This window comes from Mauremys reevesii, linkage group 15 (assembly GCF_016161935.1).
Source record: "Mauremys reevesii isolate NIE-2019 linkage group 15, ASM1616193v1, whole genome shotgun sequence".
Lineage (NCBI taxonomy): Eukaryota > Metazoa > Chordata > Testudines > Geoemydidae > Mauremys > Mauremys reevesii.
Genome location: NC_052637.1, coordinates 239,922 through 252,215, shown reverse-complemented (window position 1 = coordinate 252,215; position 12,294 = coordinate 239,922). Strand labels below are relative to the sequence as shown.

General features: G+C 49.7%; 1 protein-coding gene across 5 annotated transcripts in view; it reads left to right on the top strand.

Annotated features, from left to right (window-relative positions):
* Positions 1-12,078, top strand: part of LOC120382844 (C-type lectin domain family 2 member D-like) — a 34,182-nt gene extending 22,104 nt beyond the window's left edge. For 4 of the 5 annotated variants that reach the window (XM_039500268.1, XM_039500269.1, XM_039500271.1 and 1 more), the window contains 4 exons: positions 3,491-3,589; positions 6,544-6,716; positions 8,738-8,844; positions 10,833-12,078. In XM_039500268.1, coding sequence (XP_039356202.1) covers positions 3,491-3,589; positions 6,544-6,716; positions 8,738-8,844; positions 10,833-10,992 — 539 coding nt within the window. In that variant the 3' untranslated portion in view covers positions 10,993-12,078. Of the gene's footprint in view, positions 1-218; positions 721-3,490; positions 3,590-6,543; positions 6,717-8,737; positions 8,845-10,832 lie in introns of those variants that run through there. The other variant, XM_039500267.1, reaches the window with a different exon arrangement.
* Positions 12,079-12,294: the final 216 nt, after the last annotated feature.

Here is a 12,294-nt window from a genome sequence, read left to right as displayed (position 1 = left end):
AAATGAAGGGGTCAGCTGTGGGTGGGGGAGATGGGAAAGCAGCAGTGGGGAAGGGAGGGGAGGCAGCAACGGGGTGGGACAGGAAGCCGGCAGCAAGGGAGAGGGTGTATGGGAAGGAAGGGGCCCGCAATGGGGGTGGGAGGAAGCAGCAGTGGTGGGGACTGGGGAGTGAGGGGGGCAGGGGGCCTGCAGTGCTCAGTGGAGGGGGATTTAAACCGGGAGCCGTCAGGAAGGGGATGTGGTAAGAACAGTAGCGTTGTAACGTGTAGTAAACCTGCCGTCGTGTATAGAAAACGAGGGCAGTTGGTGTTCGCCTTACGGAGACTCTGAACAGCGTGGATGCCACCTGCTTCCTTTTGGGGTTAGATCTTCCCCTGCCAGACGGCTGGGTGGCCTTTGAACCGGTGAGCGATGCAGACTGGAAACCCCTGAGCAGCGTGACAGGGGCACAAAGCGATCACAGGATGTCATGCGATCCGCAGGGGAGACACTCATGCCCACGCCCTGCAGGAGCGTTGGCGTCGTCACTCGCGCGTGGCTCAATATTTATAGCATCCCGGAGGCGTAAGTGTCCCCGTGTGGATGTTGGTGCAGGAGGCTGTAGCGCAGTCCGAGGGCCGGGACACTTGGGGAAAGCAGGGAAGACAGCTGTGAAGGCAGCGAAGGGGAACTGCTCCTGGGAGCGTCCCTGGCTGGAGACAGAGGCTGCGGCTTGCACAGGTGGGGCTGAATTTTCAGCGTTGGCTGTAAATGGCCAGGCCCTTTGGGGGAGCAGCGGGGAGCTGATCACGGTTAGGAGAAGGGCAGCCAGTTTGCACTCGCAGCTGCTATATCCTGTGTGTGCATCCGGGATCAAGGCCATTCTCCTGCCTTCCCTGCCCTTTTCCTTCTATTGTTGAGGGGTCACATGTGCACCCACCCCAGTGGGCTTCTCCAGGCCTGAACAACCAGCTGGGATCCTGACTGGGTGTGGGTGTAGTGGTGGGGGGGCAGATGTATCCTGGGGGGGGGCTCATATTACACCCCCATTGGAAGATCTGGCCCATCTCTCTCCCTTCTCCACCTCACGTTCCTTTTTCTGGCTGTTCTTTGGGGCCAGTGTTTCCCCGCAGGTGTGTGTGGAAACAGGCGTTCCTGCCGCGTGTTTCTCTCTCTCACAGCGTGTTACGAACCCACCCCGTGTGAACCCAGCCGTCTTGCACAGCTGCTGGGCCGGGACTGCAGCTCCCCCAGCTCAGTGCACCTACCTGACTGTTTGTGGTTGTGGTTCACATTGATTGGGGGCAGGAGTTTTCCCATTCACCCCTGACTGCTGAGGGAAGGGTGGCCTAGTGGTTTGGGGGCTAGGCCAGGCATTGGAAGACCTGGGATTGATTCCCTGTGTGACCCTGGGCAAGTGCTAGTCTCTCTCTGCCTCAGTTTCCCATCTGTACAATTACTGTACAGAACACTAATTCCCTCTCTCACAAGGCTGCTGTGAGGGTCAATTCATTACCAGACTGTGAGGTGTTCACATATTATGGAGATGGGGGCCAGAGAAGACCTTACCTAGATAGGGCAGGAGACTTTTCTTATATTGGGGGCTGACTCAGAGGGCTCCTCTCCCACAGGGTTCTGAGATCATCATGAATCATCAATGAGCAAAGATTCAAAAAATCCTTCAGAGGAAATCAGTAAAGCGGGTGGGAACATTTTCTATCAAATTATGCAGCTTCATTTTGGCTAAAATGTTTTGCAGAGATGTGTCAATTTTGATGGAAAGGTTTCTGAGGTCCACAGCCAGAGGTGTGGGTGGGAGGCAACTGCCATCCACCGCCCATTTGAACCAGTTGTCCCTGTCCACAGCTCTCTGGTTGCTTCTGCGGAGAGGGAGGAGCCCATGTCTACACTGTGGGAAAAGGTGTGTTCTCAACTGCGGTGGGTAACCCGCATTAGATAACTTGGGTGAAAATAACAGCAAAGACACGGCAACTCGGGCTAGCAGCTCACATTAAAGCCTGAAATGGAGCCTGGGGTTGAACGTAGGGGGCTAACCCCAGTTGCTTTAAAGGACTTTGCTGCTGGTTTAACCCAAGTTAGCTAATGCAGGTTAGCTAATCCTGAGTTAAGAACACACTTTCTTTTCCAGTGTGGACATACACAGAGGCACTTCCAAAAGATTTGGGTTTGGTTCAAACCACGCTGAGAACTATTTTCCAAAGCTCAGAAACTATCACAAAATGGAATTGACATCAGCTGGTCAACTCAGAATGGGTTCTTGTGTGAAGAAAGAAATGCATTACTGTCCCTGGAGCAACCCAGCCTCTTATAAGGAATTGGGCACAACTAGGCTGGGGGAGGGCACAGGCTGGGCAGGGCGCACAGACTGCCAAGTGAGGGTGAGTCCCAAGTTCCCATCCCTTCTAACCGAGAGCCAGCCACCCTTGGGACATTCTGCCTGCCAGCTCTGGGAGAGTCCGGGAAGGAGCAATGAGTGGAATTAAGCAGCCCCATTCATCTTGTAAGTAAGCCACAGATGTGAGTAAGCCACCATCTGTGCAGTCATCCCTCATGCGACCAATGAAATCATTGCATACAAATTGGGTATAAAGTAAGGCTGGTTATTGGTTGAGTTACCTCTGATATCACAGTGGTTTAGGCTCTTGGCATGGCATAGACATATCCCTTATTGTAGTTGTCTAAATGGCTGAGAACGTAAAAATTAGGTGATAACAGGCCGTGGATCTTAGTGATGAATGAACCTGGTGATATTGCGAACAAAAAGAGCTCTCAGCCATGCTTAAGAACATAAGAACGGTCATACTGGGTCAGACCAAAGGTCCATCTAGCCCAGTATCCTGCCTTCCGACAGTGGCCAGTGCCAAGGCCAGAGGGATTGAACAGAACAGAGTATCATCAAGTGATCCATCCCCTGTCCCACATTCCCAGCTTCTGGCAAACAGAGGCTAGGGACACCATCCCTGCCCATCCTGGCTAATAGCCATTGATGGACCTGTCCTCCATGAATTTATCTAGTTCCCTTTTTAACCCTGTTATAGTCTTGGCCTTCACAACATCCTCTGGCAAGGAGTTCCACAGGTTGATTATGCATTATGTGAAGAAATACTACTTTTGTTTGTTTTAAACTTGCAGCTTATTAATTTCATTGGGTGACCCCTGGTTCTTGTGTTGTGAGAAGGTGTGAATAACACTTTCTTATTTACTTCCTTCACACCTGTCATGGTTTTATAGAGCTCTATCATATCCTTAGTCGTCTCTTTTCCAAGCTGAAAAGTCTCAGTCTTATTAATCTCTAGTAGCTTGTACCTACTTCCATTGCTTCCCATGGTAGGCTCCAGAGTGACATGGAGTGACAATCCTGGAATCTTAGGACATAGATAGATAACAGCAGCCATTCAGGAAAATGCTGCTTGGTAGCTAAGACCCTGATGTAGCTACTGACTCTGAGTACCCCCGTCTCAGGAAAATTAAGGGTTTTTTTCTCTTTCAGATAATGGCTGTAGCTGCAAGCTCAGGAAACGTGCTGCATGTACAGTCGCAGTCATCATTGTACTTGTCATTCTGATTGCTGCTGTTGTTGCTCTGACAGGTGAGTGGCTAATCCCAGCATCTGTATCACGCAGGGCTGTGAATAATTTCATGCCCGGAGCTCCACAGTTAGGTCAACCCAGCCACCGGTGGTGTAGACCCAACTGCATCGACAGAAGGATCCTTCCTTCCGTCGACCTAGCCGCTGCCTCTCGGAGAGGTGGATTAACGACAGCGAGAAAACCCTTCTGTTGCTGTAGGAAGTTTCTATGCTCCGGCACTACAGTGGCCCGGTGGCAGCACCATCGCAGTGCTACTGTAGTGTAGACATACTCACTGGCTCTCTCCTCTCGGGCTTCAGCCGTGGGGGCCGGGAACACATCTTCAGACTCACTCTCCTGCTGCCTTCTGTAGCCTGGTTTGTGATGACAAAACTGGCCCTTTAAATTGTACTTCCCCTGGGGAAGTACGTATCATTGTAACAAACCAGATAATCTTCTGTAACTGAGATAATACAAACATGAAAAGAATTTCTCCTCCCAAGAGCTCACAGTCTCGGGGTTGTCCACTCTACAGAGTCTATACTGGCCTGGCTAGGTCGCTGTAGCTACATTGGCATAACATCAAAGCATAGACCAGTGGTTCTCAACTGATTTACCACTGGGTTGCATATGCAGCTCTCTATGTGTTATATGGGCCGCATCTATACAATATCTATACTACCCCTATGGCCCTGAGGAGGTCACATGGACTGCAGCAGCTGTGTGCTGACTAGGCCGCAAGCAGCCCATGGTTGAGAACCGCTGGTGTAGACCCAGCCTACACTGACCAAAAGATTTTTTTTTCCCCCCATCGGTGTTGGAACACCACCTCCCCGAGCAATAGTACCTACGTCAAAACCAGCCTTCTTCCGTCAGTGTAGACGCGGCGTGGCTGTGTCGCTCAGGGTGTGGATTTTTTTTCCAACCTATCTCTTAAGCATAGACCAACGCTTCACAGTCTAAACAAACTGAGAATGAATGGCCTGACAGAGACTGTTAGAAGAGCTTGGTCATATCCCCCTAAGTTTTAACGCACACATAAATGTGGCTCTATAGATCTTACTAAATATTGTACAACCACTTCGTAATAGTCACTTGCAGCTATCTAGAGTAGCTATATTTCTAGTCACCCGAAGCATGGGAAAATCCACCAGCCATGCCCCCAAAATTCTGAGTTGGGCTTAGAAATCATGTGACTTTGAACAATAAATGTGGCTTTGGCTGGCTGAAGTCACTGCAGTTTTATCGCCCAGCAGGCAGCCTGAGCCCCATGAGCCTGAGACAGCTGACAGGGGCCAGCCGCGGGTGTTTTATTGCAGTGTAGACAGACCCTACGCTGCATCTCTCTCCCCTGCATTGACAGGAAACAGCCGCACTAAAGGCCTGTTACATTGAATCTCCCCTGTACTTACAGTGACACCTAGTGGCTGGTTAAAGTAATTCCAGGGAGCATTACATTGGCAGTACTGTAACTAGCTGATTTCAGTATAGAAAGCTGCTAGGTGTGTATCCCATTTCTAGCCTGCAGGGGGCAATGGGCCAGGCTCAGCTTTCCTGCTTAACAAGGGGTGTTTGACTGTGCTGTGGGATTTTGATTTCTAGCTGCCATATCCCCCAGATCTCCTTTTCCACCTCCCCACTGTCAGGGGAGTGGCCAGATTTTTCAGGACTCTGGACCCCAGATGAATTCATCACACAACCCTGCCCCATTCTTTGCACACTGAATGAGGCAGGGGTCCTGTGGGAAAACATAACAGGTGACCACATAAAGATAGTATCATAACTAGGTCCTGACAAATTCACGGTTGTCAAAAATGTGTCACGGACTATGAAATCTGGTCTTTTGTGTACTTTTACTCTATGCTATAAAAGTACCCTATATTATATGGTAAAAGTATACAGACGTACACAGTGTTTCTCAAACTGGGGGTCCCAACCCAAAAGGCCGTTGCAAGGCTATTATAGAGGAGTCATGGTATTGCCACCCTTACTTCTGTGCTGCTGCTGGCGGCGACGCTGCCTTCAGAGCTGGGCACCCGGCCAGCAGCCGCTGCTCTCCAGCCACCCAGCTCCGAAAGCAGCGCAGAAGTGAGGGTGGCCAATACCATAACCTCCCTGCAATAGCCTTGTGACCCCCTTTTGGGTCAGGACCCCAGGTTGTGAAACGCTGAGTCTTAAGGGCTTTACATGTTTATATTTTGCCATTTTTAAATATATATTCATGTTTTGTTGCAACCCCGTGAAATGTAAGATTTAAATACCTGAAACTGTGAAATTCAAGATTTTTAAAATGGTGTTGTTGCCGCTCAAAGAGCCCGAGGCGGAGCAACAGCAGGTTCGTTGCCCGGTGTGCGTAGCACTAATTGACACACCAGGGTGGAGAAGCATAACCAGGTTTATTTGAGCCCAAATAAGGTGCCAGGGAGAAAAAGCATTCTCAAATCCTACACACCCGCTCGCAGGCGGGGTCCCAGCATTTATACCCCCCTTGTTTGTGTAAGCCTTTTGTTCGGTTTTCCCCCTCACCCCTCCCTTCCCAACAGCAGTTACTTAAAACATTACATTTCAGCGTGTTAGAAAAGTTCTCATCCGCATGTTTATCTGTTGGCCTTGAAGCGGGACTGCAGCTGTCTGCTAAAAAGCTGACTCTCACAGATTCTGCTTTTAGGCTGTTAGCATGCAGGTTGGTTAAAGTTCACAGCATGTAAGAACTTTGGTTCACTTCAGGCCCAAAGTCACAACTTTGGTTTACTCAGGCCTAGTGACACCAACAGTGTGACCATGAAATGCAGGGAAATGAACTGTGAATCTGGTAGAGCCCTAATCATAACTGATACACATAAAAAGGGAGGATCAGGGAAACCAGGGTTAAGGTTGCACTTTGGAGCCTTTCCTCATTTCCATCTGGTGGGTATTTGCATGCGGGGGAGGGAAAGGTTGATCTCTTACCCTTATGTCGCTCTTTCAATTTCAGTGCTGGTACTTAAAGCGCAGCCCCAGTTCATGGCCTGGTGCTCAGACGGCTGGATCGGATACCAAGGGAAATGCTACTATTTCTCCGAGGCGGAAGAGAACTGGAACCGCAGCCAGAGACACTGCTCTGTGCTCGGTGCTTCCCTGGCTGTGATTGACAGTGACCAAGACCTGGTGAGAAGAAAAACAGACCCTGGGGACGATGGGCTATGCTGGAGTTATGGTCAAGGCCTTCAAGGCGCTCCCTGGCCTAGGCCCAGTGTGTCTAAAAGAGCCTAAGGCTCCAGGATGAAGACCGTGGTTGACATCTCTGCTCCTCTGGCACCATTTAAGGGCAAAACTTCTCAGTGAGGGAGATGGAGCTTCCTTGGTGGCTAGTCCTAGCTTGGGGAATGACTCCCCCAGGAACCAAGGACTGTCCAGAACCTCACCACCTTCTGCTCCAAGAGCGAGGTGCACTTCTTTGAGCTGTCTTCTCAGGTATCAACGTGACCCACTGGTGAGGGTGCCACAGATTCCACACTGTGGTCATCCACAGAGGATCTGAGCCTTTACAGCCCCTGACAGGAGAGGGTTGCTTCTTTACATAAGAACATAAGAGCAGCCATACTGGGTCAGACCAAAGGTCCATCTAGCTCAGTGTCGTGTCCTCTGACAGTGGCCAGTGCCAGGTACCCCAGAGGGAATGAACAGAACAAGGAATCATCAGTGATCCATTTTTAGCTCCCGCTGGCGTGACTTATGCCTTTTCATTATGGAGGTTCCTGGTTGAAGTCCCCAGTATGTCAGCCAAGATGGTCGCCTTCACATAAACACATAGTGTGTGCATTTCAAATAACAAAACCCTACCAAAACAAACCACTCTACTACACACGTGATTCTCCCCCTTGGGAGAGAGAGAGCGAGAGAAAGAATCACATGCAATGTGTTAATCACATCACTTAACTCATGAGTGGAAGAGGCTCCGCTATAAGGGGGGAATGGGATAAGACCTTGTGTGGAATAGTGTAGGCACACGGGATGATGTATATTGTTAAAATTGCCTAAGCCAGTGGTCCCCAAACTGCGGGGTGTTCCACCCCGAGGGAGGTGTGGAGGAATGTGCAGGAGGCGTATGGTGGGCCCAGGCCAGCTACCATGCGGGGGAGGAAGCCCCAGCCACAGCTCCCCACTGCCCCCTAGCCCCACCCCCAGCCCAGTCCTGGCCCCAACCGCAGCCCCACCCCTTGGGCCACCCCCAGCCTAGCTCCATCCCGCCCCCAGTTCCAGCCCCAGCCCCAGCTCTGCCCTGCCCTCAGCCCAGTCTGCCCTCATTCCCTCTCTGCCCCGAGGCCAGCTTCAGCCCCAACCGCAGCTCCACTCCTCCCCCAGCCCACCTCTGCCTCTAGCCCCAGCTCCTCCTCCAGCTCCGTCTTCAGCCCGAGCTCTGCTGCGGAGCCAATTGTGCAGTAATGTGTGTGTGTGGGGGGGGGGGGGAATGCGGACAGATTCCATTATTGGTAAGTGGGGGCACGACAGAAAAAAATTGGGCACACCGATCTAAGTATTTCCATATTTCAGTTGCTTATAACTGTCCCCCAGGTTTTTTGTTTGGTTGGTTGGTTTGGGATTTTTGAGGGGCTGCTGGGTTGTCTGAACTTTACTCTCTCAAGGGGAAGTTTTTCCCTGACAGTGTCAGCAAATCCACTTTCATTATTTCTCTCGTGGTAGCACCTAAGAACTCCAGCCCAGACTTTTTCAGTGAATTTACAAGTCACCAAACATTGGCCCAGCTCTAACTGGCAATAAGTCAAAGCTCCCCAGTGCCACCTTAACTCTGGTTTTCCTTCTCCTTCCCATTGGTGTGGCTCAGTTATGAGCCAATCTTTAGTTATGTGATTCCCCTGCTGTGTTTTCCCACGGGACCCCTACCTCATTCAGCGCCCAAAGAATGGGGCAGGGTTGTGTGACGAATTCCTCTGCGGTCCTGTTTCTTGCCATGTTCGCTGCACTGGTTGTACCCGGCACCGTGACTGAGGCGGGGCTGAAGGGGCTTGAGGTTAAGGCACTAAAGTGGAACCCAGGAGCTCTTGTTTCAGTTCCACACTTTGCTTTAACTAACTCGGGAACATTTCTGTATAACGTGACTCTGTGCTGCCCGGAGCCCTGTGAGCAGCACACGTGGAATCAAACTCTTTGCTTTTTCTCTGTTACAGACTTTCATGATGCGATACAAAGGCATCTCGGAGCACTGGATCGGCCTCTGGAGAGAGCAGGAGGGGCAGCCCTGGAAATGGGTGAATGGGTCTGAATTCAACAGCTTGTGAGTCTTTTTTCTATTTGTTTAGGTTCTGAACTCTAGGCTGTGGGGCTGAATTCAGACGGGGCCGACGTTCACCATGTGAACCCCAAAATACTGGCGGGGAGGGAGGGAAATCTGTGTTCTCTCCGGGATTTGGGGCTCACTCCCACCTGCTCACACCTGGATCCACAACGGAGCAAGGAATGCTGCACTGTTAGGGGGATGGTAACACTAGGGTTGTCAAGAACTAACTTTTCACTGAAACTGTTTTATGGTGGAAAATTGGGGTTTTGACCATTTCTTTTCACAAAATGTCTTTTCATGGAAAAAATATTTTTTTCATTTAACCCCTGCCCCCCGCTCTCCCAAAGCAAGAAACTACTGAACTATTTCAGCTCAAAATGCTGCCCTGGTACCTCCTGGGAGTTGTAATTTGGTTTCCTCATATCCTCAATCTCCCCTTTATGAGCGGGGCTCCCCAACTGAACTACATCTCCCATGGTGCAGCATGGCCAAGGAACTACCTCCTCTTTGCCAAGAGAGATCAGAGCACCATGAGAGATGTAGTTTGGAGATGGAGCTTGGCCTATAGAGAAGAATGGGAGTATGAGGCACCTGCACTACACCTCCCATAATGCACCGCTTCCCCTTGACCAGTGGTGAGACCATGGTGCACCCTGGGAGATGTAGTTTGACCAGTGAACTTGGTGTATAGAAGAGAAGGGGTGCATGAGGCACCTGAACTACAGCTCCCATGAGGCACCACAGCAGCTTTTCCAAATTAAAATATTTTAAGTTGTGATTTTTTTTGGTCAAACTTGTCTGAGCCAAATCCATTATAAGCTCCCACCTCAGCTACTCCCACTCAGGCTCCAGTCCCTGGAGAGCTGCAGGCCCGATGCCTTTGGAGATTTGGAGGCTGGAGGAAAGGGGTGAGATCTGGCCCCAGGGATCATATGTTTGAAGTCCGTGTCTTAGACCAAGACAATGTCAAAAAGAGGACGCAGACAGCAGCTCCTCTGAGATTCAAGGGAAAGCAAAAGGCATCACAGTTAGTTACACCACAGCTAGCAGACATCACGGTTTGAGTTATTTACATGGTAGCAACCATCAGTACAAAAGGGGCAGCAGTTTTCTGGGTGAACAAACAGGTGAAGTTGTTGTTTTTTTAGTTTCAGGTCAAATGAAATTTTTTTTGTTCAGGCATTTTTAAACCACTTTTCTTTTATTAAAAGCAAAGGAAATTTACAACCATCATGGACAAACCCATACTCCATAGCCCCTGGTTAGGGCACTCAACCTGAGTCTCCTTTATCTGACATCAGGTCCTCTCCCTGCCTGATTTGGAGTAGGGACTTGAACCTGAGTCTTCCTCATCCTAGATGACTGCTGTAATGACTGGGCTATCAGATATACCACCACCTCCTTCTCCAGTTTTGTGAAGGTACCCCAGTGCCCTTGTCAACCTAGCCTGAAGAAAAAATTAGTTTGGGTTGAAAAGTTTCAGTCAACCCAAAATTGCATTTTTTGGTGAATAAACTCTTCATCTAAAAAACTTCACCTGGCTCTAGCTAGAACCTCCTTCCCCGCCCACACGCACCTGCAATAGTAGATGTGGACTCATTTGGCCACCCTCACACATTAGGGAGAGATACAGTGATCCAGGCTGGAGGTGTTAGAACAGCGGTTCCCAAACTGTGGGTGGCAACACCAAATGAGGTCGCACCGTTGGCAGACAGGGTGGCGGTGGTCCCTAGTGTGAGGAAGGTGCCATTTTGCTCTATACGGCATCACCTTGCCTGTACGGTTCCTGCGAGGTCACGATGCACGGAAGACGCCATTTTTCTCTACAAAATGGCGTCCTCCACACTGCCTGGGGTCATGGGAGGAAATAATTCATTAACATGGGGTCATGCTGGCAAAGAGTTGGGGGCCCCTGCGTCAGACACATTCTCCTCCCGGCAGTAACGTCAGCTGGCTGACGATGGCTTCGTTATCTCTCATTGCAGGTTTCCAATAAGAGGAGGAGGGGACTGCGCGTACCTGAATGACGGGAGCGTCAGTGCTTCAAGGTGCATCACCGAGAGAAACTGGATCTGCAGCAAACCTGACGCGTATACGGACCAGAAAAGTGCAATGCAGGGGAGTCAGAAGCTGAAAAGCTTTTGACAAAGGCTCAACAGGGGCTACTAGAGAAACTGCCTCTTGCACAACTTGTCTACTGTCAACTTTATGCATCAGGACTGAAGAGTAAAGGAGTCAAATTTCCAATTATTTAGGTTAATCCGGCTGAAAAACATCTTCAGCGGGATCTAGCCACAAGAGAGGAACGAATCACCCAATGGCAAATGAAATACAGTGTGATAAATGCAAACAGGGTCCAGAGGAGGAACAATTGAGGATTACTCATCCATCTTCCTAGGTGCTAACATGACAGCAATAGCTCAGGAGAAGGAGCAGGGGTGAAATGTTGACCCCACTGAAATCTATGCACATTTTCCCATTCAGTTCAATGAGGCCAGCGTCTCACTCAGGGGGTAATTGTAGATAGTCCAATGCAGACCTCGGCTGAGCATGCAGCACCTGACAACAAAGCAAACAAGATGTTGGCATCCATAAAGAACGGGGTAGATGATAATTCAAAAAATTATAAATATAAATCCAAGGGACACCCTGATGTGGAATACCGTATGCAGTACTGATCACCCGTCTCCAAAAGGACACTGCAGAACTAGAAGTGGTTCAGAGACTGGTAACAAGAATGATGAGAGGCCAGGAGGGACTTTTGTGTGCTGAGATTGGAGCTGTTCTTGTCAGAGAATAAGGGGACATGAACAAGGGGGAAAAAAACAAAGACTGGAACAGGGAAGGTAGATTGAGGTGCTGCTATTCAACCTGTCTCTTGATACAAGAACACCATGGGCACTTGACAAAACTGCAAGTCAGCAAATTTGAAACTGAATAAAAGACCTGTGCTTTCACACAAGGCACAATTAGCCTGCGGAATGCACTGCTACCAGATGTCATTGAAGCCAAGAGCTTGGCAGGATTTTTTTTAAAAAGGACTGGTACATTAGATACTGTTGTTCGTACAAGAGAGGAAATGGACAGGAGTTTGGGAAGGGATCCAAACCTTCTTACTTCAGGGCATGAACCACCATCTAAGGGTATGTCTACACTACAAAATTAGGTCGATTTTATAGAAGTCGATTTTTAGAAACCAATTTTATACAGTCAATTGTGTATGTCCACACTAAGCGCATTAAGTTGGCGGGGTGTGTCCTCACTACCGTGGCTAGCATCAACGTACAGAGCGGTGCACTGTGGATAGTTATCCCACCGTTCCCGCAGTCTCCGCTGCCCATTGGAATTCTGGGTTAAGCTCCCAATGCCTGATGGGGCAAAAACATTGTTGCAGGTGGTTTGGGGTACATGTCGTCAGGCCCCCCTCCATCCATGAAAGCAACGGCA